Below are 26,788 nucleotides of genomic sequence, written 5' to 3'. Positions count from 1 at the left end.
TCCATCATCTGTTGGTTCACTCCCCAGATGGCCACAACGGGCGGAGCTGCGCGGATCCGAAGCCAGGAGCTTCCGGGTCTCCCATGTGGGTGCAGGGGCCCAAGCACTTGGGCCACCTTCTACTGCTTTCCCAGGCCATAGCAGAGAGCTGGATCAGAAGTGGTGCAGCCGGGACTAGAACTGGCACCCATATGGGATGCTGGCATTTCAGGCCAGGGCTTTAACCCACTGCGCCACAGCGCCAGCCCCATCTCTCTCTGTCTCTCCTTCTCTCACTCTTGTAACTCTGCCTTCCAAATAAATAAATAAATAAACAGGTTCTGGACTCCTAGCCCTCTCTGTGCCCCAGGCATGGGGCTTTGGCCTCAGGCCAGATTGCACTGACTCCTCCAGAAGCCCTAAAACATGGGAACCATGAACAGGGAGAGTGAGAAGGGAAGTCAGCGCCTGGAATGGGGGCAGTCACGCGGACGGGGCCTCAGGCTAGCCCTGCACTTTCCCACACAGAACGACAACCCTACGTGCACTGGGACCGGGGCGTGGAGAACCTGAACCCTGCCCCAGCCCGGCTCTTTGCACGTGGAGCCAAGTGTCTGCCAGTGCGATGATGCAAGGATGCGGGCAGTCCACGGTGTCTCCTGGACTCTTGGCAATGGTATCTTCCATCTGTTCTTTAAAGTCAGAACAGAAAGTCCTCCACGGAGAGATACTAGTTTTTATGGCTAAGCCAAGAAAGGCTACCAATGGGGAAGGGAGGGAGGGAGGGAGGAGCAATTTCCTGCAAAGGGGCAAGAACTGGCCTGCCAGCAGTCGGTGAAACCCGTCTTCAAAGTCCTGCCAGAAATGACCGCCCCACTCTGTTCTGCCGCTGCGTGTGCGTACTCGCATTTATACAGACTCCTGTCCTCGTTACAGTAACAAGAGATGCTTGGTTCTGAAGCCAAGCTTTAAAAGCAGCCACACTCCATGGACCCCTGCCTATACCCCGCCACCCATTCATTCATTCAAGAAAGTACCTCTGGGCCGGTGCCGCGGCTCACTAGGCTAATCCTCCGCCTTGTGGCGCTGGCACACCGGGTTCTAGTCCCGGTCAGGGCACCGGATTCTGTCCCGGTTGCCCCTTTTCCAGGCCAGCTCTCTGCTGTGGCCAGGGAGTGCAGTGGAGGATGGCCCAAGTGCTTGGGCCCTGCACCCCATGGGAGACCAGGAGAAGCACCTGGCTCCTGCCATCGGATCAGCGCGGTGCGCCATCCGCAGCGGCCATTGGAGGGTGAACCAACGGCAAAGGAAGACCTTTCTCTGTCTCTCTCTCTCACTGTCCACTCTGCCTGTCAAAAAAAGAAAAAAAGAAAAGAAAAAAAATAAAAAAATAAAAAATAAATAAAAAAATAAAAAAGTACCTCTGAGCATCCACTATGGGCCAACCCGTGTCCTAGGTTCTGCAGGGACAGGGAGGAAAAGACCCCACTGGGCCCCCCACACCACCCCCCGGCCCCCGTGGCACTGGCATTCTAGTGGGGAAGGGATCATTCGGCCTTTCTCACACAGATCGTTATTTCCAGACTGTGATAAGTGCTGCAGGGGGAAGCAGGAGAACCCTGGCTGAGGCTGGCCCGTTAGGAAGATTCCTCGGGGAAGGGATGTTTGAACCAAGCTCTGAAGGATGAATGCGAATTACGCAGAGGGAAAGAGGCAGGGAAAAGCATGACAGGCAGAAAGAGCAGCAGCTGCAAAGGCCCTGAGGTTGAACTATGGCAAAGAGCCAAGAAGAGGGGGTCGCAGGAGGCACCAAGCAGGCATGACAAGCTGGGGGGACGCTGGGTCATCACGCTGTGCCCAGGGGAACACTGGAAGAAAGCGTGGCATGGCCGGATGTGCATTTTAGGAAGCACGAAGCAGGAAGGAGAAGGGAAGATCAGATGGGAAGCTACAGTCAGAGGGCGATGGCAGAGAGCCAAGGACAGAAAGTGGCCTGGAAACACACCCGTAGATAGAAGAATTCCTGCCTCACACACACACACACACACACACACACACACCCCAGACCCTCCATCATGCTATGCACGTGCAGCACAGGCAGAAGGTCCTGACCTTACCTTGCCCCCAGCCAGGAGGGTTCCCCGGAGGCAGGGCGCTCCAGCCATGGGAGGAAGTGGGCAGGGGGCCCGCGGCCCCGCCAGGGTCCATCTGTGGTTCACAGGCCATAGCGGAGGCCCTGCTGGGCTTCTACTTCCCCTTCTCGGAGCCGAGGTTCATCCTGGAGCGGCCGGCTCAGCAGCGCTTGCCTGCAGAACACAGCACAAAAAGGAACTTCAGCCCGGGGCCCGAGCTGCCTCGGGCTCTCTGAGACCAAGTCACCAAGGCCAGGCAGAGCCGCCGGGGGTCGTTCTGCTGACCTTGGCCTTTCGGGCTATGCCGAGGAAAATTCTGGGAAGGAGCAGGAAAGAAAATCCTCCGAGGCCTTTACTGAGAACTTCGCTCAGGTCCCACGGGCACAGGGTGCTCAGCAGCTGACCAGGCCGTGCTCCCAACCCCTTCCTGAAGGCACCCCAGGTCCCCAGGCCCAGGCCAGCTATATTCTCTATAGGAAGCCTTGCTGACAAAAAGGATCTCAAATGGTTTCCCACAGGACATTGCGAAATACAAATGAAAAAAATCAGGTGGTGGGAAAAACAAATTACCAAAAAAAAAAAAAAAAGCCTGACAACCACAAAGAACAAAAATACCCAGACGCTCAGACAGGCAGGTTCCCACACAAAGGCAGAGGGGGACTGTGTGCATGAACATGGACTCCACAGTCAGGCCAGCCAGGCCTCCGTGCCAGCTCTCCTCATCATGGGCCACCTGGCCGGACAGCTTCAGCTCTTCCAGTCCAAGAACCTTCCCTACAGAGCTGCCGCCATGAATGGATGGTTGATGATACACACAACAGTGAAAGCGGCAACGCCCACTGTTCCACCAACGGCAGCCCTGCTGGCTGCTATTTCAGGATGTGACACCTGGGGCCGGCAGAGTGGCTGGCACAGCAACACCAGCATGCTCTATGGGTGCCGGTTCGAGTCCTGGCTGCTCCACTTCTCATCCAGCTCCCTGCGAATGGCCTAGGAAATCAGTGGAAGATGGCCCAAGTGCTTGGGCCCCTGCACTCACATGGGAGACCTGGATGAAACTTTGGCTCTTGGCTTTGGCCTGGCCCAGCCCCAGCTATTGCAGCCATTTGGAGAGTGAACCAGTAAGGTGGAAGAATACCTTTCTCTCTCTCTCTAGCTCTCCTTCCCTCCCTCCCTCTCCCCCCAACCCCGTAATTCTGCCTTTCAAATAATATAAAATAAATCTTTTTTAAAAAAAGGCAGATTTGAGGGGCTGGCACTGTGGCTCAGTGGGTTAACTCCCTGGCCTGAGGCGCTGGCATCCCATATAGGCGCCAGTTCGAATCCCGGCTGCTCCAATTCCTGTCCAGCTCTCTGCTGGGGCCCGGGAGGGCAGCAGAGGATGGCCCAAGTCCTTGGGCCCCTGCACCCATGTGGGAGACTGGGAGGAGGCTTCTGGCTCCTGGCTTCGGATCGGCACAGCTCTGGCCATTGCGGCCAATTCGGGGGTGAACCAACAGATGGAAGACCTCCCTCTCTTTCTCTCTCTCTCTCTCTCTCTGCCTCTCCTCTTTCTGTGTAACTCTAACTTTCAAATAAATAATTAAATCTTAAAAAAACAAACAAATAAATAAAAAGGCAGACTTGACATAGTTGCTGCACCTGAGCCAATCATTTGGTTTTGTGTTTCCAGGGAGCCAAAGCTGCAAGGGAAGCACTGTCCATTAGATGGTGGTCTGTAAGGAGAAAGGAGGGGAGCGGTGTGGCTTCCGGGCACTGAGCCCTCAACGAGCTGGGCAATGCTGCCCAGGGCTCCAGGGCCACGTCACAGGGAGGCACAGGTGGGCAGTGTCCTTAGCCACTTTCTTCAGCAAAAGCCGGGAAGTTTCCTGGATGAAAAAGTCTCCATTGACATCTGCTCTGGCAGCACCCTGCACACGTTACCCACCTGGGGCCCCAGAACCACCCGCTTACCACATAACGTCATGCCGAAGCCCCCTGACATGACACACAACCCCTTAAATGTCAGGGTGCAAAGGCCACCGGCACCTTCTGCAGCTACTCCGGTTCACAAGGTAGGGCAAGACGTGAAGTGCTCGGCGGGCACCTGTTCTCACGTCCTCTTGATCCTGAGCTGCCCAGGGCTCAGCACCGACCAATGCCCATGAAAGGGTGACTCCCCTGTCCTCACCATCTTCCACTCCTCTCAGGATCATGACCGGCAGTGCCCAGTGCAAAAGGAAAATGTGAGGCCCCTTGTTCAGAAATGATGAGGAAGGGCCGGCACTGTGGTGTAGGTTAAGCCTCTACCTATAGTGCCAGCATCACATATGGGTGCTGGTTTGAGTCCTGGCTGCTCCACTTCTGATCCAGCTCCCTGCCAATGGTCCTGGGAAAGCAGTGGAGGATGACCAAAGTGCTTGGGCCCCTGCACCCACATGGGGGACCTGGAAGAAGCTCCTGGCTCCTGGATTCAGCCTGGCCTGGTCCCAGCTATTGTGGCTATTTGGGGAGGGAGTCAACAGATGGAAGATGTTCTCATTCTCTCTTTCTTTCTCTCTCTCTCTCTCATTTCTGCCTTTCAAATAAATAAATTAAATCTTAAAAGAAATGATGAGGAGTTTCAAGATAGTGACAGCTCAGCATGAAACCAAACCAGGGATACTGGAGCCAGGATGCAGGTTAGGCTGCTGCCTGCAACGCTGGCCTCCCATAGGAGCACGAGTTTGAGCCCTGGTTTCCCAGTTCTGGTCCAGCTCCCTGCTAAATGCACCAGGGGAAGCAGCAGAGGATGGCCCAAGTGCTTGAGTCCCTGTCTCTGACATGGGAGACCCAGATGGCATTCTGGGCTCCTGGCTTCAGCCTGGCTCCATCTCAGCCGCTGCAGCTGCGGCGGGGGGACTGCACCAGCAAAAGAAAGTGCCCTCTCGATCTCTGTCACTCTGCCTTCAAATAAATAAATAAATCTTTTAAAAATAAAAAAAAAACTGGGGGGGGGGGTAGGGAGCCCCTGGGTGGAAGGCCCTGAGTTCAGGTTGCATGCACCTGAAGTTGGCCCCGACTTCAAGCTCTGGACACTCACTTGGGAGTGCTTCCAACCAAGCACATATAAAAGACGAGCGTTTCACTAGCAATTATCACACCAGCCTCGAAGACTGGAAGGCAAAATACCATGAAACGCTAAAGCCTTTACAGCCTGCAAACACGGGCTGGAATCCCCACTCGGGTCGTTCATGTGATCTGTGACATCTGCTGCCCCAGGCACTCAGCCCAGATCTTCCTAGCCCCGTTTGGAAAATGGGGGTCAGGAGAGAAAACTGAGGCTGAAAGATGGGAAGAGCCCTGCTTAGGGCGGGGTGGCTGTCAGCTACAGAGCCACAGCGAATCCAAGCCAACCGGCTCCAGAGTCCAAGCCATAGCTGCCATGTCCTTGTACCTCTGGACTCCGGTTCTGGCTGTCTCTTAGGCACCTTTGAAAAAACGGGGTGGGGGGGGGGGTCAAGGAAAGGGCATTGCCCAGGCCCAAGCATGGTTAAGCAACAAATGGCTCACTGTGGCACTCAGATACGATGAGCGTTTACTGTCAATCTGTTCACACCTCACTTCCTTCCCCTAACCTCGAACCCACCAGAGGCCTGAACAGGGCAGGATACCAAATATAGCCGCCAGGCACTCACCAATCACCCGCCCGCCTCAGCCGTCCCCTTCCGAGGCTCAGGAGGCACACACAACGCTTGCAGTCACGGGCCAGAGAGCCTGAGAGCGGGGCAGCTGGGAGCCCGCGGCCCAGAGACATGGGACTGGAGTCTCAGCATGGACTGGGGGACCCCGGAGCAGGCAGGGCCCACACACACAGGTGGAACTGCACAGGCCCCTCCCAAAGTGCCTGGAAGGTTTGTGCCAGGAAGTCACTGCAAAATCCCACAATGAAGTATGGTCTTGGGCAAGAAACCCCAACTCCCTCGTTGGCCTCATCAGCCACCCACAGGTCCCCGTCAGCAGCCTTCACTCGTTCACCTGGACGCTGGGCTGGGCCGGGCTCCAGGTATCCTGCCCGGTCCTGCCACTTCCAACCCAAGGCACCCAGAGCCAGTTCCTTAACGTCTCTCTGCCTCAGTTTCCCCCTGTGTAAATGAGGATACGTTCAGGTCGTTGCGAGGGTTAAGTGCCCGCGGGTACAGCACTCAGAACCCCAGGAAACAGGAGTCACTGGAGGGGCGGAGCTGGCAGCATCTTTACTCCAGGAAGCCTGGAGGCCCGGGTCCTGCACCTTTGCAACTGCAAAACCCAGAACAGAACCTGAAGGCCCAGCTCAGCCCTGCCTGCTGGGGACCCACATCTGGGGAGAAAGACACAGTCACAGAAGAACTGAGAAACAACCACCCAAGAAGAAGCTCCCCGGGGCTGGGGAAAGGCTCTTCCGAAGTGCTTCCAGGAGGAGGCGAGCATCAGCACCTGCCCAGAGTACAGACCAGAGGCCAGGATGGGGCCCCCAGAGCCTCTGGGGCTGCACACCCTAAACTGCGCACTCACCTCCAGCCCCGCCCCCACGGCCCACTGACTAGCCCGAGGGCTGGCTCTGACCCGCAGTACCGCCAGCGTGTCCAGGGTCCTTAGACACACAGCAGGCTGCAGGCAGAGCAGGGCGGACCAGAGCTTTGAGGCGGGCGACCTGGGTATAAACGCCTGACTTCTGAGCTCCCTTGGCCAATCCTGCACTTGAACCAGTCCTGCCAGGCACCCGTCTTGCACAAGTTCGGCTCCCCCAGAGTCTCCATCTCTGCAGACCGTGAGCGCCCTGACTCCCCCAGGAACGGTGTGCCTCCCTGACCTTCAGCCCCCATAAAGAGAAACTTATTTGCCTAAGTTGATTCTGTTTTTGATTGTTACTATGGAGCTCCAGGCTCTCTATTTTACAGCTCAGAAAATTAAGACCCAGAAAAGCAGATGAGGTACCCAAGGTCCAGGACCCAGGGCAGAGCCGAGCCAGAACCAACACCCCGGCTCCTTCAGCCCGGGAGTCCACCACAGGGGCACGAAGCCTTGGCCTTGGGCATTTGCGTCTCAACGGGTCTCTGCTTCCCTGGGGACAGCCTACCGCCCTGCCCCCGCCGCGGCTTCCAGGAGGCGCCGGGAGACCGGTTCCCACGCCCACCGCGTGGCGGGGAAGGGGCCCAAAGGCGCACGGAGAGGCGGGGACGCTGCCCGCGGCGCCCACCCCAGAGCCCTCGGGATTGGAACGCAGGCCGAGGAGGGCGCGCGCAGAAGGCCGCGCAGCAGCCGCAGCCGCGCCGCACAACAGCGCGACCTCGGGCGCGCGCCCCGGGCCCGCGCACACTCACCGTCCGCGCCGCCGTCGCCGCCACCGCCACCGCCACCGCCACCGCCCACGGACGCGGGAGGTCGGAGGGCCCCGCGCCCCTTCCGCGCCGCAGCCTCCCGGTCCCGCCGCGCTGCGCCCCGCCCGCCGCTCGCGCCGCCCGCCCCCCGGGTCCGCCCCCACCGGGAGGAGCCGCCCGCCAGGCTCGTCTCGGGCCCTGAGGGAACGCTTCTCCCGGACCCGCGGGCCGCGTGTCATCAGCCGGCTCCCCCGGGACGGCGCCACGTGCCCGTCCGCGCGCAGCTTACCGGTGCGGTCGCTCGCAGTCACGCGACCCGGCGGATGAGGCCGTGTGTGGGACCGAAGGTCCTGGAGCGCTTGCTCTCGGTGTGTGCGAGGTCCTGCGAAGAGCGTGGGTTTGGGGTCAGAGAACCCGATCTCTAATCCGGCTTGCTCCACTTCTTACATCATCGGCTAAATTAGCTCACCTGGCTGTGCCTTTTCTGCAAAAAGGGGTTGGGGGCGGGTTGGCCAATACAACTATGTCGTGCGAGGGGAATTAAGGAGAGCAGCTGGGAGAAGTGTTGCGCAGCCAGCAGGCGCATAATTACTGCTCAAAGTTGTGGCCGCAACTGCTGGACAGGCCAGAGCTCCCTGCCTGCGGCTGTCACCCCCACGGTGGCAGGATCTGCCGTGAAAAGTAAGTGCCCTCTCCCTTGCAGAAGGCACGACCCGAGCGTATTTTTCCTTAGAGCGCAGGGTGGCAGGACGCGTGTTTTATAGGAAAGGGGGTTCCGTTGTTGTGTGCTGTGGGGCCCTCTGCTTTTGGCATTCTCCGCTTGCAGGGGCACTGGGCTCTGCCTCCCGTCCCCTTGCAGGGCTCTGAGCTCCCCGACTGGCAGGAAGGCACTTGACTCTCCTGGCCCTCCGTCCTGCCCACGAAGGCGGTCCCCACTCCTGCTGCCTGGCCTTGCCGGGATGCGGCTGGGACTTAACGTCCACGCGGCAGCCTGCACTTTTCTACGGGTGGACTCAGAATGCTCCTGCGCTTTTTAATTTCAACAGATCTTGCCAAATGGTTGGGGCCGGGGTGGGGGGGGTTGCTCTTCGAACACAGGCTTGGCTGGCTGTGGTCAGTCAGCCCCACCCCCACCCCCAGGCAAAGTGCTTGGAGGCGGTGGGCGGTACCTGAGAACCCTGGCTCCATCGTTCACCAGGCAACTGAGTGTCCTAGCAGCACTGTCTGCTAACTGCCAGGTGTTGTCCTGGGCAGCGGTAAGCTGTGTTTAGTGCCTGGTGTTCCAGCAAAACGACTTGGAAGCATGAGAGCAAGGGGCCCAAGGAGCTTTGGAGTTTCACCAAATGCTGATAGGCTACTGAAAGACAGCTGCAGCAGGGAGGCGGCCTGGTCCCCAGCAGGACCCCTCTGCCTGGTGAAGCTGGGTGGATGGTCTCTGCCCTTTCTGCTAGGCTGCCTTTACCCCTCCTCCTCGCTGCGGTCACCCTAGCATGCACTTACATGACACATCTGTGTCCTGTATTAGGGAGGCACAGAAGATAGAGGACTTGGGGGCTGGCCAACCTGGCTTGGGGGCATGTGACCTCAGGACGGCTCAGTTCACTTTATTAAAAAAAAAAAAATGGAAAAAAAATTTGTTTGAAAGGCAGAGTGACAAAGAGGGAGAAAGACTTTCCATCTGCCGTCACTCCTCAAACAGCTGCAACGGCTAGGGGTGGGCCAGACTGAAGCCAGAAGCCCAGAACTCCATCCGGGTCTCCAACATGGATGGCAGGGGCCAGAGCACTCGGCGCCATCCTCTGTTGCTTCCCCAGGTGCATCAGCAGGGAGCTGGATCTGAAGCAGAGCGGCTGGGACTCAAACCGGTGCTCTGATGTGGGATGCTGATGCTGCGAGGGCAGCTTACCCCACTGCACCACCCCAGCAGCCCCGCAGTTTGCCTCCTGAACTTCAGTGTTTTTGCAGAGGGTGGACAATGCCTGCTGAAGGGGTGACTGCACTAATGAAATGAAATGAGGAGTTGCTCCACAGAGTGAAATGCAGGCTTGAACAGCAAGGCGTCTTGTGTTTGCATCTCGAAACTCCTGCACGTGGCCAGTCCTGTTACTGTGCCACGGCGCAGTGGCGGCTCCATGTACAATGGAGAAAGGACAATAAAATCCAGCCACGTGTGCTGGAGAGCAGACTTCAGTACTGTTATTCTGATGAATTCACAAAGCCTTTGGCAGTGAGCCCAAGCCCTTCCCTGCCTTCAGCTTGGCCTGGACTAATGTTTATCCACTCTCCCAACCCCTAAAATACCCTAAGCTCCAAGAATACACAGTATCTTTCAGTTCCTCCTACACCCCAAGTTCTCACTTCCAGTTCTCCGGGGTTACCATTCCCTCTTCATTGGGAAGGCCCGCCCCAAACCCCACGGACAGCTGTCTCAGGTCTTGACCGACAGTCTCTGGGAGCCCTTTACTGTCCTGGGCCTGGCTGCACCCCCCGTTCACAGTTACCTTGTTGGACCTGCACCCCAACCTGTCACCTGGTATGCTCGTCATTCAGTTCTTCCCCAGAAAGACAGTATACCTCTGGGGCACGAGGTATTTCTGCCTGTGCTCGGAGCTGTCTTCCCAGCACCCTACCCTCAGAATGTGTTAAATGCATCTGAAGTGCATGGATAGATATGAATGACATCATCAGGGTCTCACCTACAAATAAACCCAAGCCGTCACAAACCCCAGGCAAAGCCACCCTTACGCAGCAGTGGCTCCACCTGTCCTGCCGTGACCCTTGGCAGAGGGCCAGCTGCCAACGCGATTTGGCAACCTGGATGAAAATGATAAACTTCCCAGCTGGTGTTGCTGCAGATGGTACAGGGGACAGCCTCAGCCCCTCGGGGTAAGTGAAAAGGCAAAGATCGAAAATGAGATCTAGTTTTTTTGGAGCTGCCACTTACAGATTCACTGTCTTCCTAAACTTTAGAAATGCACTGTTGAAACATGACCAGAGCCTGAACAACTTGCACTAAAGTTGCCGGTGCCATAGTGGTGGCGTTACTCCCTAGACCCACGCCAGCCCCCTGGTAAGCTATTTTTTAAAGTATTTGCAAAAATGTGCCTGACAGAATGTTTATTGCTGGTAGCTCCATGACACTTGTTTCAACTGCTGAAGTCCCCGGGCCAAGTGACAAGCTCCACTGTTAGATACAAGACACGGGCTGACAGCGCGTGGGAGCTTGGGACTGAACACGCAGCTGTCCTTGTCAGAAGGTGCGCTGGGAGTAAGACAGATCGTGTGCTGTTTGTCAGGAAACTGGGGCACATCAGACGAAAACAAACCCTCTGAATTCCTGACAGGAAGGCCAGCAGCCCTCCTAGGCCATCAGGGATCCCTTTCTACACTGAAGACTGGACAAGTGCTGCCAGGATAGAAAACGGGCAGGGTTGGGGGGGCTCACCTCCAGCTGGGGCGAGGAGGGGAGGGCGATTGAAGGTAACCAGGCTTTAACTAGAGCTTTCCTGCTTTAAAAACACGGGAGGCAGTGGCAGACAGCCCAGTCCTGTCTCAACCACTAGCCTAGCAGCCTCCCCTGAGCTCACCTCCAGCAGCTACCAACGGTTCTAGGACGCTGCCACTCTGCCTTTAGTTATTTTCAAGTAGAAAGGGGCCGGGGCGATCTGCTCCCTGACTCTCAAAGCCTCCCCACCCCACCCGCCACCCCCCACAGGGAGCTATGGCCTTAAATTCACACTTGACCCAGGAGCCAGTCGTTGTCATCTGAAGTCTTCTAAAAGCCGGAGGAAGCAGATGTTGACACGATCCGGCAGCTTCCTCTCCTCGAACCACTGGCCAAGCTTCCCATAAAGCACGCGCCTAGCATGCTGCTTAAAACTGACCTATTTGCAAGGGAAGTGGGGGCTGGGGGCACAGCTGCTTGCTGTGTGTGGAAACTGCTGCAGTCATTTCACAGCCACCAGTCCTGTGACATCAGCTGACAGGAGAAAACGCTCCTATCTGCCGGACTGTCCCTGAACAGGTAGAGGTAGAAATGAGGGGCCCAGAACACACACAACCCTGACCGGCTTCCCTACCCCTGGTGCCATCAGTCTTCCTGGTGGAATGGTGGGGCCAGAGCTTTACTGGGCTGAAGGAGGCGAGTACCCTGCTCCCCAAAGCATTCTGAAAACACCTGAGAGCACAGCCAGGCTTTTGCTTTGCGGCCTCTGAGCTGAGTGGACTTCACGTCCATCACTTCCTTCCTCCACACCTCGAACATTCTCTAAGCCTCTGGGCCGCATCTCTTCTCCGTGGAAATGGAAAGCCAATGCCTAACCTGCAGGGTTGTTATATGAAGTGCTCAGAACATAGTGGGCTGGTTCCCTAACCTCTCTGCCTAGCAGCTCATAGTTGCCTAGTTGCTACGAGGATTAGTTATGATAAAGGCAGCTCTTAGACCAATCGCCAGCCCAGAGACACCTACACTTGACAACTACAGCAAACATTTTTTGCTCATGGAACATCCATGGGCTTCCTCTTTATTTCTCGGCTCCCTCCTGGTTAGATTGGGTCACATGACCTCCGCTGATTAAGCAGCTGAGAGCAAGTGTCCTGTGTCTTTCAGCACTGAAGCATGTTTGCCAGCTTTGCCTTCCCATCCCTGCACCTGAGGAAACCAGCAGCAGAGATGGTGGGACGGGAGTGGAAGTAAACTGAATCACTGTGAAGGCTGTCCTGAAGTCACCCAAACTGCAGCAGGCACTAGAAATAAAATTTTGTTTTATTAAGCCACTGGGATCGCAGAGCCTGCCCTAGCCTCACCACTACTGCTATTATTACACTTTTAATAATGAGTAGAGCGAGAAAATTATGGCTGATTTCAAAAAATTAAGAAACCCTTGCTGAGCACCTAGATCGTTCCAGTACTACATGCAGTGCTTCCCTCTAAGAAACAGATGTATCAATCTGGAAGGGAGAGTGGCAGGGATCTTCCATCCACTGGTTCACTCCCCAAATGGCCTCAACAGCAGGGCTGGGCCAGGCTGAAGCCAGGAACCGGCAACTCCATCTGGGTCTCCCACAGGGGGGCAGAGGTCCACCCACTCGGGCCATCCTCTGCTGCTTTCCCACGAGCGGGGCGCTGAGGCACAGCGGCCAGGACTCTAACCGGCACTCCTATGTGGGATGCGTTTCAGCAGGTGCTGAACCCTCCATGCCACACCAGCAGCCCCTGTGCTTTATTTTTAATCCTTCTGTTATTGCTGTGCAAATAGTTCCCATCTGGGGATGGTGTGGGGACCCAAAAATACGTACCACTTCCCTCAAGCCAACTCCCCCCACCAGCCACTACTGCATCCCTCCCTCAAACCAACTCTCTCTACACACTTTATACTAGGTTCCTCTCCCAGGTCACCAAGCCCTTTACTTTTCAGATGTCTTGTTCTGTCGACTGACCACTGGTCACATCCCTTTTCTAAATACTCCCCTCGGCTTCTGTGACTAGCAACACAGGGCTGCTTGGTTCAACCAGTCATAAAATAAGCAAAGCCTTACCAATCCAGGATGAAAATATCGGTGGCAACCAGGTTAAAAATCTTGGGTCAGTGAGTCTAAGTGTTGCCTCCTGTCTCTCCAGTTTAGGAAACCTGTATTGGCAGGGGCAGCAGGTAAGGAGTTGCTACAGTTAGCAGTCACACCAAGAGTTAAGCTGCAGTAAGCGCAGGATGTTAAGATGGAGGTATTTACTAAACATTCATGTCAAAACATCAAATAAGCAATTTGACAGGAGTTTGAGATACAAGTATCTTCAATACAGACGACAATGCCAGGAAATGAGAGTGGTTTCATCAGGAAATATGTACAGAAGGCCAAGAACAAAACCTTGGGAAAACAGGAGAAGGCACTGGGAAGAGACTGAGAAGCAAGGTAGCTCACCACTGGATAACAGAAGGAAACTAAGAGTGTTTCAGGGCCAGCGCTGTGGCACAGCAAGTAAAGCCACTGCCTGTGGCACCAGCATCCCATAAGCGTGCCACTTCAAGTCCCAGCAGCTCCACTTCCAACCCAGCTCCCCGCTAATGCACCCGGGAAAGGGCAGAAAGTAGCCCAAGTGCTTGGGCCCCTACACCCACGTGGGAGACCCAGATGAAGCTCCTGGCTCCTGGCTCCGGCCTGGCCCAGTCCCAGGCCCTTGCAGCCATCTGAGTAAGCCAGTGGATGGAAGATCACTCTGTCTCTCCCTCTCTGTAACTTTGCCTTTCAAACAGATCAATCTTTCAAAAAAATTAATAAAATGTTTCAGGGGAAGAAGAGTGGCCAAGCCCATGAAATAATCCTAAACGTCAAATGGTAGAAGGCTGGGTTTCTCAGTGTGGACACCACCACTGACCCTGACGAGCAGTTTCAGGGAGTCAGGCGTGGGTGTTTTAACAGTAAAGTCAAACAGCTTGCATAAGAAAACTTTCTGAGTTCTTCTACTACAAAACAGACATGGGGGCCAGCGCTGTGGTACAGTGGATGAAGCTGCTGCCTGCAATACCAACATCCCATACAGGCGCCCATTTGTGTCCCTGCTGCTCCACTTCTGATCCAGAAACTGCTGGTGGCCTGGGAAAAGCAGCAGCAGATGGCCCAAGTGTTTGGGCTGCTGACACACTCGTGGGAGACCTGCCTGGCCTTGCCCTGGTCGTGTGGCTATCTGGGGAGTAAACCAGTGGATGGAAGATCTTGCTCTCTCTTTCAAATATATTTTTAAAAGTCTTATCTTTCAAGCCGGTGCCGCGGCTCAACAGGCTAATCCTCCGCCTTGCGGCGCCAGCACACCGGGTTCTAGTCCCGGATGGGGCGCCGGATTCTGTCCCGGTTGCCCCTCTTCCAGGCCAGCTCTCTGCTGTGGCCAGGGAGTGCAGTGCAGTGGAGGATGGCCCAAGTCCTTGGGCCCTGCACCCCATGGGAGACCAGGATAAGTACCTGGCTCCTGCCATCGGATCAGCGCGGTGCGCTGGCTGCAGCGCGCAGGCCACGGCGGCCATTGGAGGGTGAACCAACGGCAAAGGAAGACCTTTCTCTCTGTCTCTCTCTCTCTCTCACTGTCCACTCTGCCTGTCAAAAAAAAAAAAAAAAAAAAAAAAAAGTCTATCTTTCAAATATATTTTTAAAGTCTTTCTAGCTGTATTGGTAAGGAAATCCCATGCTCTTTCAACCATTTCTACCAGAAATTAGTTTCAAACCAACAAAAGACTTGCAGCTAACAGAAAGACATTTAACTCTTATAAGTAGGAGTGTGAAGTCACTAAGAGCTTCAGTCACGTCCTTTAGCCCACCAGGAGGACACAGGCTGATAAACTGCCAGGGCAGGCCGGTATCAAGAAGCAGCAGCGAGCTGACACTACTTCTTGTTTTGTAAACCAATTTTTAGGTAAAATTACAAGCATTTTGCTTCTTGCTAAATCTGTACATCTTGAACAATTTCTAACTATGAATGCAAATGTGATATGTGAGCTAATTTCCTAAGTGGAATTCTGCAGAATCTGAAGAATTCTGTAGGCCAAAGTGCATTTTGCATTATCATACAGGATGAACCAGAGAAGTGTGAGAGATAGAACACATGACAAAGTCTTTACTTTTAAATTATCAGTACACCAAGTAATAACATGCAATAAGTTCTTAAATTCTATCATCTAGTAATTTTGATTAAGAAGCTAAAAGCAGCCTAAACAATTACACGAGTAATTCATTGCTTTTGCCTTTGGAATAGACATTAAGGCTGGCTGCTGCTTCACACAAGTTACAAGAAACTATTTACTACTTTTTCATAGATAAAGCCCCTGACCTTCAAGAAAGCATAGGGGAAACAAATTGTTTAGTCCCTTTCTTTCTTCAAAGAATTTTTTTTTATACAAGATCTAAGATAGAAAAGTCAACACTGACATATATGTTGCTTGAACTAAAAGGCACAGGAAAACACACGACATATACTTATTGAATGTCTCTAAGAAATATGAAGTAAAAAGATGAACTCTTTGGAAAGTCTGGATAAAGAAGCTAACGAGTGAAGGCCCTCCTATGAAACACACAGAAATAATTTAATGCCTTGTCATGAGGGCAGAGCGTGAGCTTTGCTGAGGCTCCATGCTCCACGAGAGCATCTGAAACGCCCAGCCGTGGAACAAGGGCAGCTTTCTTCTATCCATTTATGCGGTAGTTCTCATGGATTTCTGGCCGGATGTCACAGACAAAGGCCAAGAGGTTATCCAAGACCTCATCCCTGTTCTGCTGGAAGTAGGTCTGCAGGATGGTCATCTTCTCCTGGGTCTCCTTCTCTACTTCGCTGCTGCAACTGCCGTGGGATCCCAGCGCCTGCAGTGGGAGGAGGACACAGAGGGAACGTCAGGAATGGCCAGGACATCCAGAAAGCTGCTTGCTGACTTGGGGAAACCCGGGCTCCTCCATGAAGGTAAGCGACCAGCAGCAGACAATGTAGCCTCATGACTGCACAGCATGTGGGGAAGCAGACACTGCCAGAGTTAACGGGAGTCACGTTCATCCAAAGGTCAGCTGCACGGCCTTCCCACTGCTAGAACCCTACTCCAGAGACGATACTCACATCTCTCCAGAGTCTAAGTGTAGCCTTAACCAGACTAGAATTGATCTTCAAACTCAAAAACTGAGGACTGGTTAAATAAATTAAGGTGCTTCCATGGATGAGTTCTTAAAGTACACAAATTAGGGAGGAAAAAAGCAAGACACAGAGCACTAGTCAGGAGATACACACAATAACACATATGTATAGATATAGATATTTGTGTGTGTGGTTTTAAAAGAGGAAATACATGGTATCTTAAACACTCTTTAAAAATGGCCTGGGAAAAGCAGCAAAAGATGGCCCAAGTGTTTGGGCTCCTGCATCCACAGGGGAGACCCAGATGAAGCTCCCGGCTTCAGTTTGGCCCAGCCCTGTCCGTTGTAGCCATCTGGGTAGTGAACCAGCACATGGAAGATCTCTGTCTTTCCCTCTCTTTAACTCTGACTTTCAAATGACCCAGCAATCCCACTCCTGGGAATTTACCCAAACAAAATAAAATCAGTATATCAAAGAGTTATCTGTACCCCCATGTTTATCGCTAACACACAATAACTAAGATGTGGAATGAACCCAGATGTCCATCAACTGATGACTGGATAAAGAAATTATGGTGTATAAACACACACAATGGAATACTACTCGTCATAAAAAATAAAATCTTGTCTTTTGCAACAAAATGGATGCAACTAGAAACCATTATACTTAGTGAAATAAGCCAATTCCCCAAAAGACAGGTATGTTCTCCCTGATCTGTGGTAACAGAGTACCAAAAATGTAATGTATAGGAGTGAATTTGACATTTTAAGTTTCAATGATTGTTTAGAGCCCTGAACAGTGGTTTCTATTTTTCTTATTCTTAGTATCTGTTTAACTCTTTACTTAGCGTATGGTTAATCTTATAAGTAAACCATTGCTTACATCTTATAAGTATAAAGTAAATCACTGTAAAAATTAAGAAAGGGATTAGGAGAGGAAAAAAGAGGAAGGGTGGGAGCATGGGTGGGAGGGAGGGCAGGGTGGAAAATATCACTGTTTCTAAATCTGTATACATGAAATTTGTATACCTTAAATAAAATTTTTTTAAAAACTATTTAGAAACAAACACAATGAAAATATAGTTTAGGACAAGTATATAAGTTTCACCATTACTGGTTAATGTTTAAGCTCTCAAGTTCATCAGTAGATTCACCAATATTATAAATACATGACATCTGTTCTTTCAAATAGATATTCTAGAAGAACTCACAAAACACTGCTACCAATGTTGAGCTCTGAGGACTTCCAGGCTGGGAGAGAGGCAAACTGATTTCTCACTGCCACCTTTTCTACTCAATATTTTTATCTTATTACACTTTACTCTTCAGTTTTTATTCATAATTTGAGACACGCTGGTTGATGAATGTTCTTTTACCTTCTATGATCTTCACAGTCAGGTAGGCTCTTTGTTAACTGCGATAGTTTATTTGAACTTGACCTATCAGGTTCTCCAAGACATAATTTCATGTCTGAATCTTCTCATCAGCTAGTGTGCTATTTTCTCATATAGATTTATACATTAGTTTACAAAGCATTCTCTCATATTGCCTGTTCCTCACAACAACCAAGGAGGAGGCTATCACCCCTTCTTAGATTAGGAAAATAAGGCTCAAAGAGGGCAAAGTAAACACGCAGACTCAAACCCAAGTCTTCTGAGTGCAAACTTAAGAGCTGTTCATACTACATTATAACTGCTTGTATTATAGGAATACCCTGGAGCAGTTAGTAAGAGATCAGTCACTAATTCATATTTTTAAGTCCATAACCTCTACTCGGGATAAAAACTCATTTCTGTTACCAATATAAACCGCTGCCAAGTTCCCTAAGTTACCTCAAGATGGAAACAATTATAGATGAAAATCACTAGAAAACTCAGCTTTTGCTTTAACAGTACAACACTGATAACATCTCTGTAATTGCACAGTAGAGGGTAAAACTACAGAGATAAGATGGCCGCTGGACACAAGTATTTCTCCACTGTTTTGTTAGTAGTCTGACGACTTATAGCAACAATCAGCCTAACTTCAAGCATCAGGAAACAGTTTAAGATTTTTTTAGATAACATAATTCAGTTTTTGTATTTATTTTTACTTACTGGAAAGACAGACAGAGAATCTCCCATCTGCTGGTTCACTCCCCAAATGTCCACACGAGTCAGGGATGGGTCAGGTCAAAGCCAGGAGTTTGGAACTCAGTCTGGGTTTCCCATGTGAGTGGCAGGACTGAAATGCCTGAGTCAACATCTGCTGCCTCCCAGGGTGCACATTAGCAGGCAGCGGGAATCAGGAATCAGAAACAGAGCCAGGATACGAACTCAGGCACTGAGAGGGGACATGGGCAGCCCAAGAGGTGTCTTAGCCACTGTGCCAAAACTCACCCTGCATTTTAAATTTTAATTTAAAAAATCACCCTGTGCAAAGATGGTGGAAACTTTTGTTACTGAAGGCCAAGAAGGACGCATGTGCCTCTTAATACCAGACGCAAGCCACCACAATGTAGAACTTGAGAACAAAGCACACAAAATCAAAAGCAGAGCTCAGAAAGCAAGAATCCTGAGCGTATTTTTTAAGCTCAGGATCAAAATAAAGTTAGCCTTTCACCTAGGTTTTTAGTTATACCGGCCAAGAAATTCCACTGTGCACCAGTATGAACTGCGTTTTCCAAGAGTGTTGACGGTTTTCCTCCTCCACTCTTTCCCTTTACAGACTGATGATCCCTGCTTCCTCTGTATTTTCTGTGATCTGTTTTTGTACTATGATCCAATGCGTATACTGACTAGTGGTAAATGCCTCTCACTATACTACACTAAAGCAGGGCTCTGTTTATGCTACTTTACAGCTAAAGGTCTGCAAGACTGGAAGCTAAGCTCTGTGAAGGCAGGGGTCAGATCTCTTTCTGTTCACAGCTGATTCCCTATCATCTGTCTCAGTACTCGGCACTATTTGATAGATTATTTGTTAAATGACTGAATAAGTGAAGACTAGGATTCAATGTTAGTAAACAAGACTCCTAAAAGATGCAGCCTGAGCATACAATAAAATGCATGATACCCAAATTTGCAGAACTCTACAAGAGCCAGAACCTCTGAGCTATATTTTTAAGAGCCTGGGGGAAAGAGGAAAGGAAAGTGATGAAAATAAATGGGGGTGGGGGGTGTGGCGCTGTGGTATAGCGGGTAAAGCTGCTGCCTGCTGTGCTGGCATCCCATATGGACACCGGTTTGAGCACTGGCTGCTCCGCTTCTGGTCCAGCTCTCTGCTATGGCCTGGGAAAGCAGCAGAAGATGGCCCAAGTGCTTGGGCCCCTGCATACGCATGGGAGACCCAGAAGGAGCTTCTGGCTTCGGATCGGCTCAACTCCAGCTCTTGCAGCCATCTGGGGAGTGAACCAGAACATGGAAGACCTCTCTCTCTCTCTCTCTCTCTCTGGCTCGGCCTTTCAAATAAATAAATAAATCTTTTAAAAAAAGAAAAAGAAAAGGGGGCCCACCGCAGCTTCCTTGGCCTTGAACTCCTTCTCCCTCTGCAGGCGGTACTGTTCAATTTCAGCCTGTGCTTCTTCTTTGGCCTGCTTCAGCCTCCGGTTCTTTCCTGTTTTCAAAACAGAGAACTAATCAGGAAGTGGTTAAAAGACAAGTAGAAAAGCAGACACCAAAATAGTTAAGTTTTAACAGTAAACAAGGGGAAAAAGTTAAGACACAATCCCAAGAGACAGAGACATGCATGGGAATAAGAGAATTCAAAGCTAATAGGTTCCTGGCGCCACAGGCTGTACCTAAGAAATTACTACATTAAAAAAGATGCCTTCATAATTACAGGCCATGAAAATGATGGAAAAAGTTGTGCAACGTGTCAGAATATTCTCTGCTAGGAACCAACAGGGAACTCCTCTTCCCAAGAAGTATACACCCTAGTATGGGGCTGGCGACAATTGGAGCTCTGATGAGAAGCTCAGCAAGGAGCTAATAGGTTCACCAGGGACATCAGCCTAAAATGTACTAATGAAAGATGATGTAATGCTGGAAACTACCATGCCTGTCACAAGGCAGCCATGAAAGCAGTGACTGGGAGGGCAGGCTGAAGAGGGAGCACTGAATGGGAAGCTGCACACTGGCTGAGAGGGGAGGGGACACAGGTGCCCTGGATTCTAGAACAGGGTAGTTTTTAACACACAGCTGGGAAAAAAGTCCGGTCCTGTCAAAGCCCATATGAAAACAGCACAAGACCAGCCACACATACTCTCTGCTTTCAATCTCTGTTCACCAGATGGAATAAAAAGGGTCTCAGATGATCAACCTGAGTATCTAATTCAGAACAAAAGACACTGTGCACCTGCCAGAACCATACAGATGAAGGAAACTCAGCCTTCCACTTCCTGAGGAGGAACAGAATTTTGAACCTATAACTACACTGACAACATCAACACTGCATGAGCTAGTCTAAAATAGGCTTCTCTCTAAGCACTTCTCTCTAAGCACTCACCCAAGAACTATTTCTACCAGTCTGTATTACTCCAGTACTACTTCAGGCCTGCTATCCCCCTGTACCCCAACATTCGCATGCTATCCTCCGCACTAGTTATACTGGGCCATATTTCAAAGACAAAGATCTTTGTCAAATCAACAATCTACAAATAACATTCAGGGCCCAAACAGTATGCAGTAGCTAAACCTGATTTTATAATACGTTACTCCCAAATCCCACTGCTAACTGAATCCATCACCTCTGCCTCTCAGTAAACATCACAAAGTTCAATTTGATCGGCTTCTCTGAAAATCAAAATATTTGCACAGGAAATCCTATTTCCTCCAAATCTCATTTTCCTCAGGCCTCACACTGGGAGCTGGTGTTTTTTTGTTTTTGTTTTTGTTTTTTTCCGTCTCTTCAATGAAATAAATCACAACAGTCTTTTTTTTTCTTCTTACTAGTAAGGTCCAAAGCACTGATTTCATTAAAACTTGGGTTGGATCATTTTACCACACCAGGCACAGCCTCTTCCCCATTCCTAACTGGGCACGTCAACCATAATTACAGATCAAGATAGGTGATCACTTTTTCAGCCATAGCTCTGAGATGTACACTAACCATAAACTAACTCTCGTGAGATAAATTCACCCAGTAACTACCTAAGGGCTACCCAGGCTATGCAGCTTTACAGGTTCACAGTGCCTCCAAGGCACTCACCTGTTCTTACCCTTTCACCCTACATGCTTGTTCCTGCGCTTCCCCCAGACAGTTCCACATCCTTCCCACTGACACAACTTATTCCCTGATGAGACACCACTGGACAAACTCTGAGAGGTCATTCTGGAAACGCTGTGTCAAGGGCATGATTGGAAAAAGTCTACAAGGAACACAAAACCTTCCAGTCCTAGGCCAAGAAAAGGATTCTTCCCATTCCCCTCAAAGAAAGCTCTCCCTATGGAATGCAGAGTATCACACAATCCTAACTGAGAATGGACAGGAGCCACGCGTGAATCCTACTTGGATGGGGGACAGATTCTAAGTCTTATACCAGGAAACACACTGCTTGGTAATTTACCCTTGCATGGTGAATTTATCCACGCCTCTAAGCCCCAACTAAGCTAATTCCCAAGCTATGGTCAAATCATTTCCCTCTGTGCCTTAGTATCCCATCTGTAAAGTGGGGGTACAAACACCTTTCTCACCAGATGGAAAACTGGATACATAAAACTAAGTCAGACAGTGTCTACTCCCCAGGAACCTGGTCTGGGGACGCAGCCATGTAAGCAAGCACTGAAGAGGGTCCCCTGACCCAGGCTGAGGGGAGGAGCATCAATCAGGGCAGACTTCCTGGAAGAAGCGCTGCCTAAATTCTGAGGTCCAAAGAAAGACGAAGGATTAGAGAACGCGGGGCAGGGAGGAGAAAGCAAAAGCTCGCAGAGGGAATGGACCAAGGTGCCTCGGCGGAGTCACAGTCATTCCGCGTGCTGGGAGACTCGGCGCCTTGAAGGGGCTGTGCTGGATTCTACAGGCATAAAAGTCCGCTGACCCAAAAGGCGGGCTGGCTGACCGCGAAAGGGTGCACCAGAAGAGACCGGCTTCTCCTCCCTGGAAGATGAGACTACGCCCCACCTATTAAGTTCTTTGGCAACCCTGCATTTCCCAACTGGAGCCTTCAACTCACCTGCAATCACCCTACCCAGGGTTTGCTTCCTGGTTTCCTGGGACGTGGAAAACCAGGATGGGGGAAGACCACAGGAGCAGTGGGCACTGGCGCTGGCAGTTATTAGCCGCGTAAAAAATAAAATGAAATAAGAAAGCAACTTTCGTTTTCGGCTGTTCATGGGAGCTCCGAGAAGTTGGTGTCCTGAGCTTAGGTGCCGGCGATGGCGATGGGGGGGGGGGGGGAGGGGCAACCAGACACACAAAGCCTGGGCGACCCAGCGTGGCGATCGGGCTAAGGGGAAGAGCAAGGAGGGCCCCGGGTTCCTAGCGCGAGCAGTGGTGCGGGTGGTGGCTCGCTTCCCGAAGCTCCGTTTGGACAGCCTGACTGTAGACGCCAGCCAGACCCCGAAGAGCGCGCTAACCCACCGTTGTCTCTACACTCAGAATTGTTCTCGCGTAGGGCAGCCTCCGGGCGGCCCACCAGCCCTTCCAGGGCTTCCAAACACACAGGCCTCCGGGACTACCGCCACCCTCGCCCCGCGCCGTTTTTCAGGCCGCCTCCCGAGGCCTAGCCGCCTTCCTCAGCCTCGGCCCCCCGCGGGCAGCCCCACCCCGAAACTCACGCTTGCGGGCCTCCGACACCTTCTCCGCCGCCCGCTTCTCGGCCTGCAGCAGCTGCTGGATCCCCTGCGACTGGCTGGCCATAGCGACCGGCACTCTGGAAGCCCAGAGCAGCGGCCTAAACCGACTCGAAGGCTCCTCTGGTCACCTGACCCACCCACCGGGCAAACTGCGCCTGCGCCTCCGGCCGGCGCCCCGCCCCTACGTCACGTGACCCGCGCAGCGTCGCGTCGGCAGACAACCCAAGGGGCCCAAGGCTCGGGCGGGATGGGCGGGTCGGAGGAGGGATGAGGGGGAGTGGCCGAGTGCGCCTGCGCGGGGACTGTGGCCGGCTTCCTCTCTCCCCGCGCCGGCCGCCTTGCTTGTTGCGTTTTAGCCACGGTGCCACGTCGTAGTTGCCGTAGAGACCCTTACTTTACAGCCAGTGCACATTAAGGTGCCGCGAGAAGGGGCCAACCTAAATCCCGTTCTGCTATCCCGCACACGACTTTTACTCTCTCCTGTTCGGGCACTCATATTAGGGAACAGTTTAGAAAAAAATTATTATTTTAAGTTTTCATTTATTTGACAGTCACAGAGTTAGAGAGGTCTTCCAGCCGCTGGGTCACTCCCCAAATGCCCACCATAACTGGAACTGTGGCTAGGGCTGGACCCCAGCCGAAGCCAGGAGCCTGGATTCTCAATCCGTCTGACACACGCATGACAGGGACTCAAATACCTGAACCATCGCCTGCTGCCGCGCAAGGTGTGCATTAACAGGAGGCGGGAGTCGGAGCTGGGACTGGAATCCAGCCATGCGCATGTGGGATGCTGGAGTCCCATGGGTATCTTAACTCCTGTGCCAGATACCAGTCCATTTTCAGTAGGTTCTTTGTTTTTAGGTTTAGAAAAATTCTTGCCATTTCTAGAGGTGGAGTCCTGGGTTGCCAGCAGGGAAAATTGGGATCAACTCTGTTAAAAAAAATCCGAGTGATTTTGAACAGGTCCCTGTCCATTTCTGAATGTGGGTTCAGGAAAAGCTTGTACTATTTTCCATACACATCTGTGGAACACCTGCTCTGACCCCGGATGTCCTTCGATACTTGACACAGCAGAGAGCAAGATAAACAAGGTCTCTGGTGAGTCTCACAGTTTATGGATCAAAAAGAGGTGAACTAAAATAAATAATCACAAACCGTGGTCAACGCAGCCAAGGAGAAGTGTTTTTAGAAGGATCCAGGGGCCGGCTTCAGGTGCAGACTCATGCTGATGTACCTGGGAAGGCAACAGAAGATGAGCCTAGTGCTCAGGTCCCTGCACCCAGATGGAGCTCCTGGTTCCTGCTTTTGGCCTGGCCTAGGCTTGCATGTTGCCACCATGTGGGAATAAACCAGTGGAGGAAAGATCTCTCTCTTTTTCTCTGGTGTGTGTGTGTGTGTGTCTGCCTGTCTCTCCGTTGTTTAAATAAATCTTAAAAAAAAAAAAATAAGAAGGACCCACTTAATAGCAGGAGGCAAATATGGAGGCTTCTGGGAAGGTTTTTTTGTTTTGTTTTGTTTTTGACAGGCAGAGTTAGTGAGAGAAAGAGAGAAAGGCCTTCCTTTTCCGTTGGTTCACCCCGCAAATGGTCACTTGGCCGGCGCGCTACGCTGATCCGAAGCCAGGAGCCAAGTGCCCTCTCCTGGTCTCCCATGGGGTGCAGGGCCCAAGGACCTGGGCAATCCTCCACTGCACTCCCTGGCCACAGCAGAGAGCTGGACTGGAAGAGGAGCAACCAGGACAGAATCCGGCACCCCAACCAGGACTAGAAACCGGAGTGCTGGTGCCGCAGGGAGGATTAGCCAAGTGAGCCGCAGCACCGGCCAAGGTGTCTGGGAGGGTTTCTGTGAGACATGGCATTTCAAATGACCTCTGAAGAGTGAGAGAGTACCCAGAAAATGAGAGTGGAGGGTGGCAGGGTGAGAGATGGTCTGGGGAGAAGGAACATTGTGTGTGGAGGTGGGGACAGCAGTTGCTATAGACACCCTGATAGTAGGGACTCTATTATGGAGCACCCAAGACTCCATCTTGAGAAAGCACCCCTCCTGTGAGACTATGGTCTGAAACTAAAACATCAGTACACTGCATCCCACTTCACTAAACATAGAAATCCCCTAGAATGATTGTTCAAGCTTAAAACAGATAGGCTGCATCTGGATTGATGTTAAGATTGTAGTTTGCCTATGTCCACATATGATTGAGGTCAGTACCTGGACTAATGTCAAGACTATAATGGGGGGCCAGTGCTGTGGCACAGCGGGTAAAGCCATCACATGCAATGCCAGCATCCCAATAGGTGCCAGTTCAAATCTGATCACTCCACTTCCAATTGAGCTCTCAACTGTGGCCTGGGAAGACAGAGTAGGATGGCCCAAGTCCTTGGACCCCTGCACCTGCATGGGAGACCTGGAGGAAGTGCCTGGCTCCTGGCTTCAGATCAGCTCAGCTCCGGCCATTGTGGCCATCTTGGGAGTGAACCAGCAGATGGAAGACCTCTCTCTCTCTCTGCCTCTGCCTCTCTGTAACTCTGCCTTTCAAATAAATCTTTTAAAAAAATAAAAGACCGAAATTAGTATTGTCAAGATTGTAATTGATATTAGTTTTGCATATGCTTTAGGTCAGCTTGACCCTAGCAACCATGTATTCTCCCTTGTGGTTTTTACCTTTTTAAACCCTGTTGCTTTGAGTTTCAGGGTTGAGAGTTCTTTAGGGCACGAGCCTGCTCTCCACCACCGGCAATCAAGTACTCCCAAGTTTATCAGTGTGTGGCACTCTTCTGTCAGCTCTCGCTCAGGCACAACACCACCACCACACACAGGGAGCTGGGAAGGCAGTGGCTGAGTTTGCCAATGTGACAGTCTTGCAAACACTTGACTTACTCCTCAGCAACTTCAGAGTACTGTTATTAATTCAATTGTATAGCAACCAAACGGAAGATCCGCAGGTTCAGTAATTCGTGGTCACACCACTGACTGTCACACCGTGTGCTTGGACCCAGCCAGGGCTGCAGGGGGAACCTCCCTCATCGTGCTCTTGTGTGAGATCTCGTGGGCTGTGGAAAGAAGCAGATGACTTCTTAGAGACCACCAGGCACAGAGGAGGGAAGATGACGCCAGAATTGTTCTTGATAAGATCTCTGTACCCAAGGAGAAGCTGCATTCATGGTTATTTCACTGAGGTTGGGGGTGGGCTTGGAAAGATGACGTAACCGCAGAATACCTATCGCTTCCCGGCATGAGAACTGGATCTTGATTGCTCTCTGCGAATTTTAAATCCCATTTCAATGATTTCTTGGAAAGATTTATAAATATCTGTGTTCTCAGAAAAAGTGATTCGCCGTCTTCAGAGGACAGACGTGCGTACTTCTCGGGGTGGAGTGAAGACTCAGAGAGTTGATGGTAGCCAACAGTGGAGTGGATACATGAAATGTGGTATATGCACACAATAGAACTGCAGTTGGTCATCAACATAAATAAAGGACTGGTACAAGCTACAGCAGGGACAAGCCTTGGTGCCACTAGACAAAGCAAAAGACACCAGACACAAAAGGCCACCTGTCATACAGTGCTGTGACCTGAAACACCCAGAATAGGCAAATCTCTAGAGACAGACAGAGGCTGGGGGAGAGGAAATGGGGAGTGACTGCCAATTGGAATGGGATTTCTTTTTAGGGTGATGAAAATGATCTGGAACTAGATAGTAGTGATGGTGGCACACCCTTGGGAACATGCCAAAAAACACTTAATGGTAAGCTTTAGAAGGGTGAGTAACTGCTCTATGGCTTATATCCTCCAATAAAGCTGTTATTTTTTAAAAATAGGAAGAGAGGATGATATGATGATGATGACGATGACCACGCTGATGATTGAATGTGAGGGTCTCCCACAGTTTCTTGTTCCTAAGATTCTAAGTACATACAAATCCCAGAATTCTGTTGCCGCTGGAAGCATTTCCAAAGTTTATTGGGTAAAGAGAGAAACACTGGAC

General features: G+C 51.5%; 2 protein-coding genes across 4 annotated transcripts in view; both read right to left on the bottom strand.

The window, feature by feature from the left end:
• TMEM268 (transmembrane protein 268) overlaps positions 1-13,138 on the bottom strand; it is a 37,646-nt gene extending 24,508 nt beyond the window's left edge. For 2 of the 3 annotated variants that reach the window (XM_051842659.2, XM_051842669.2), the window contains exons 1-2: positions 7,433-7,585; positions 2,097-2,285 (exon numbers count right to left, since the gene is read on the bottom strand). In XM_051842659.2, coding sequence (XP_051698619.1) covers positions 2,097-2,205 — 109 coding nt within the window. In that variant the 5' untranslated portion in view covers positions 2,206-2,285; positions 7,433-7,585. Of the gene's footprint in view, positions 1-2,096; positions 2,286-7,432; positions 7,586-7,718; positions 7,812-12,967 lie in introns of those variants that run through there. The other variant, XM_051842662.2, reaches the window with a different exon arrangement.
• A 1,865-nt stretch (positions 13,139-15,003) lies between these two features.
• Positions 15,004-23,046, bottom strand: ATP6V1G1 (ATPase H+ transporting V1 subunit G1). Its single transcript, XM_002720414.5, has 3 exons — positions 22,786-23,046; positions 19,524-19,624; positions 15,004-15,772 (listed from the first exon to the last, which is right to left on the bottom strand). The coding sequence occupies exons 1-3, from the start codon at positions 22,865-22,867 to the stop codon at positions 15,599-15,601; spliced, it is 357 nt and encodes a 118-aa protein (XP_002720460.1). The 5' UTR covers positions 22,868-23,046; the 3' UTR covers positions 15,004-15,598.
• Positions 23,047-26,788: the final 3,742 nt, after the last annotated feature.

This window comes from Oryctolagus cuniculus, chromosome 1 (genome assembly GCF_964237555.1).
Source record: "Oryctolagus cuniculus chromosome 1, mOryCun1.1, whole genome shotgun sequence".
In the NCBI taxonomy this organism is placed as follows: domain Eukaryota; kingdom Metazoa; phylum Chordata; class Mammalia; order Lagomorpha; family Leporidae; genus Oryctolagus; species Oryctolagus cuniculus.
Note: the sequence above shows the minus strand (reverse complement) of the source record. Positions and strands in the feature narration are given on the sequence as shown.